The sequence below is a fragment of the Equus caballus genome, chromosome 6 (assembly GCF_041296265.1).
Source record: "Equus caballus isolate H_3958 breed thoroughbred chromosome 6, TB-T2T, whole genome shotgun sequence".
Taxonomy (NCBI): domain Eukaryota; kingdom Metazoa; phylum Chordata; class Mammalia; order Perissodactyla; family Equidae; genus Equus; species Equus caballus.
In genome coordinates, this window is record NC_091689.1 from 85,724,937 (window position 1) to 85,728,669 (window position 3,733).

General features: G+C 34.4%; 1 protein-coding gene across 1 annotated transcript; it reads right to left on the reverse strand.

Annotated features, from left to right (window-relative positions):
- Nucleotides 1-2,420: 2,420 nt before the first annotated feature.
- OR6C7 (olfactory receptor family 6 subfamily C member 7) lies at nucleotides 2,421-3,359 on the reverse strand. Its single transcript, NM_001390968.1, is given in 1 exon segment — nucleotides 2,421-3,359. A coding segment is annotated over 1 exon segment (939 nt).
- Between the last annotated feature and the right edge of the window lie 374 nt (nucleotides 3,360-3,733).

Genomic DNA, 3,733 nt, shown 5'->3' on the forward strand with positions numbered 1-3,733 from the left:
ATCTAGTGCTTTAAAAATACTTTTAGAAATAATGTGAGAATGAATTTTCACAAATATATAAGTATCAGGAAGAAATTATATCTGCAATATTCTTATTCTGCTTATAGGATGTTCTTAAAGTCTATATATAGATATTGACTTAAGAAAAAATACTATATGCAAAATCACTTATTTTATTTACAAGATAATATCTTAGAGTACTCAACATATATATTATTGTTATTAGTTTTCCTTCTTCTTCTGTGCATGGAATTAATTTGAGAAATATACCTCAACGTCTCCTTGAAGTAAAACTATAAATACTTGAAATAGTTTGTCATCTCCTAGAAATCTAGACTGCGGTCATTGGTATAAATACTTTCAAATAGACCTGAGAGAATAATAGATACGGGGTGGTCCACAGGTCAAATTGAGTAGAAGATCAATTCATGATTCCTAATACAGGTTGGAGCTAGATGGAGTCCTACGGGAGAGGGTTTTGAATGCCATCATAATCCTATTGCCAGTAACCCTTTTTACTCAGGAATAATGTGATTTATTTCTAACACACAAGATAATGACCAAGAAAGAAAATAAAAGTAAAAACTAAGATGACTGCTAAAGGAGACAAGATTTATCACATGCTTGTGACTTTAGGGTTAAAATGAACCAATGTTTATCAATTATTGTGAAATTGACCATAATTCTGCTAGGAGAAAAGGCAGGCAAACTGGCATTTTCTTTGTCCTTGATAACAGGATCTGGCCTACAGGCTTTTCTTGTTAATGCTGTCCAGTCGATTCTGACCCCTAGCGACCCAGTGGACAGTAGAGTGGAGCTCTGCCCAGCAGCCTCTCACCTTCCAGTGCTCCATCAGACAACATAGGATTTTCAGGGCCAAGTTTTTGGAAACTAGTGACCAGGTGCTTCTTACTAGTTTGTCTTAGTCTGGAAGCTCCACTGAAACCTGTCGATCATGGGTGAACCTATTGGTTTTTGAAATACCATTATACATTATGGAAACATGCAGTTGCCACAGTATGACAACTGACAGACAGGTGGTGTGGTGGTGTTCCCCTCACTGGGAAGCAAACCTGGGCCACAGTGGTGAAAGTGTCTTAACCACTAGACCACCAAGCCTATAGGTTGCTTAGACCTAAACCGAAGCATTTATCAAATTCACTCTTAATTATGCATTATTTTTTCTCCCCACTAAAATTTGAGATGATTTAGGGCAAGAATCATCCTTTTTCATCACTATATTCCCAACGTCTGTCATAAAGTAAGTAAACCCTGAATGAGTTAATTACACATCAGAAAGTCATTCAATAATTCTAATATTTAACATAAACTTCTATTCATAAATTATTACAAATGAAAGTCAGTGTGAAAATGAAAGTAACCCTACCTGTCCGGATTTTGAGATTAAAGAAAAGTGATTTAAATCCCAGTTCCAAAAACTACAATCTCTGTGACCTTGAATTCATTCTGTTCATTCACCTATAAATTAGGAATAATAATGCTCACTTTCTAAGAGGTTTTTAAAATGAATATTTCATATGATTTGCCTAACACAAAATGGAGTCTGTAGAATACTATCAACAGATGCTATTTCTCTTCTCTACTTCCAAAAACCCTAAAGTCAGTCTAGACCCACCAATAAAAGCTCAGTTTTCCAGAAATTTGAACTCTCAACAGTTTATCATAGCTTCATGAATTTTACTTGATATATTTTACATTGTCTGTTCTCTATTTATTTTTTAATTTTTGGAAGTATTTAATCTACTTCAGGAAAAATATCTCTAACTAAAAGAAAATTATTGTAGGTACCTCATTAAGTTGTTCGCAGGATTAAATGAGCCGATACAAAGAAAACAATAGATTTGGAATATAGTATTTACTGGAAAAATTTTATTTTACTTTCTACCCCTGTATCTCTTCCTCTGCTCCTCCTCATTAGTATCATAATTATTATTAATAGTAAAAAAATGTTATGTAGGTTTCTAATCTTTTAAAATATTCAAGTAGATATTTATATTTTAGTCCCAACCCCCTGCTGATTGTGGTTATTTAAAATTGAAATGCCAAATAGAATCTAAATTTTCCAATAACATTCATTTCTTTTACTTGGTAAGAATGAAAAGTTCAGAAATCCACGTCTATCCTGATACTCTTTTCATCAAACTAAATGCTGTATGCCTCTTCAAAAGCAAACCACTTCTACCCAAAATCATAATCATTAACCCAGATTTTTTCACTTCATCCAAATACAGTTAAACAAATCTGAAGCAACATTCAGCTTTATCAGATTGATTGAGTTCAATGTTTGGGAAATTTTAATAAGGAAAGGGAAAATATATAACTGTAATGAGAGTTTTCAGAGAGTATGAAGAAGAGAAAGCATTGACAAGAACTTTATTCTTCCAACGCTAATAATACTTTCATTTACCAGAGAAAAACATAACCTTTTTGACAGTGTCCTTAAAGGCTTGCTTCACTTGCTGGTTCCGCAGTGTGTATATGAATGGATTCATCATAGGAGCGACAGAAGTATTCAGAATAGCTACTCCTTTGGTCAATGATGCCTTTTCTTTGGCTGAGGGGTTGGCATACATGAATATGCAGCTCCCATAAGAGATGGAAATGACAATCATGTGAGAGGAGCAGGTAGAAAATGCCTTTTTTCTCTGACTGGCGGAAGGCAGTCTCAGAATTGTCCTAATGATGAACATGTAGGAAAGAATTATTAATGCCAGAGTGAAAAGCAGAATCACTATTGCAGAGTAAAAACCAACCACTTCTAGGAGCCATGTGTCTGAGCAGGATAATTGCAAGAGGGGGAAATAGTCACAAGCAAAGTGATCAATGATGTTTGAGCTGCAGTAATCTAACTGGAGGAAAAGAATAACTGGTGGGAAGATGTTTAAGAATCCTGCCAGCCAAGCACAAAAAACAAGCAATATGCAGACTCTCTTGTTCATGATGGTTGTGTAATGCAGGGGTTTGCAGATGGCTACATAGCGATCGTAGGACATGGCAGTTAGAAGATAAAACTCAGTTATACCCATGAAGATGAAGAAAAACAACTGAGCTGTACAGTTATTGTATGAAATAGTTTTGTCCCTAGTGATAATTGTGCTCAGAAATCTAGGAATGCAAACAGTTGTAAAGGATATTTCTAATAGAGAGAAGTTCCTGAGGAAGAAATACATAGGGGTCTGTAGATGGGAGTCCACCAAGGTGAGAGTGATGATGGCCAGATTTCCAGTAACACTTAACATGTATGTGATAATTAAAAAGAGAAAAATCACAACCTGAAGCTCAGGGTCATCTGACAGCCCTAGAAGAATGAATTCTGTGGGTACCGTGTGGTTTTTCATTGCTGATCCTTTCCCCCACTTTAGAACAGAAGATGTACGTTGCCTCTATAGAATATAAAAAGTTAAAACAAGGTTGAGGTGAGAATATAAACTTTTTAAAATATCTGTGATGGTGAATAATCTATGAAATTCAAAAACACTTGTTCCCTTCAAAAGCTCTCTCCAATTTCTATTCGACCTTACATTCAAGTAACGACTATTATCTGAAGTTAAATATTGTTCTCTTTTCTTTGAAAATACACTATCACAGGCCTTGAACAAAAAATTTTGTGCCAACATTTAAAGAGAAACTATTTCTTCTAATGTTTCTTTAAAGTTAATTGTATAATTATTCTTTAAAATATTAACTCCTTTTATTTAAAAAATATCAAAAT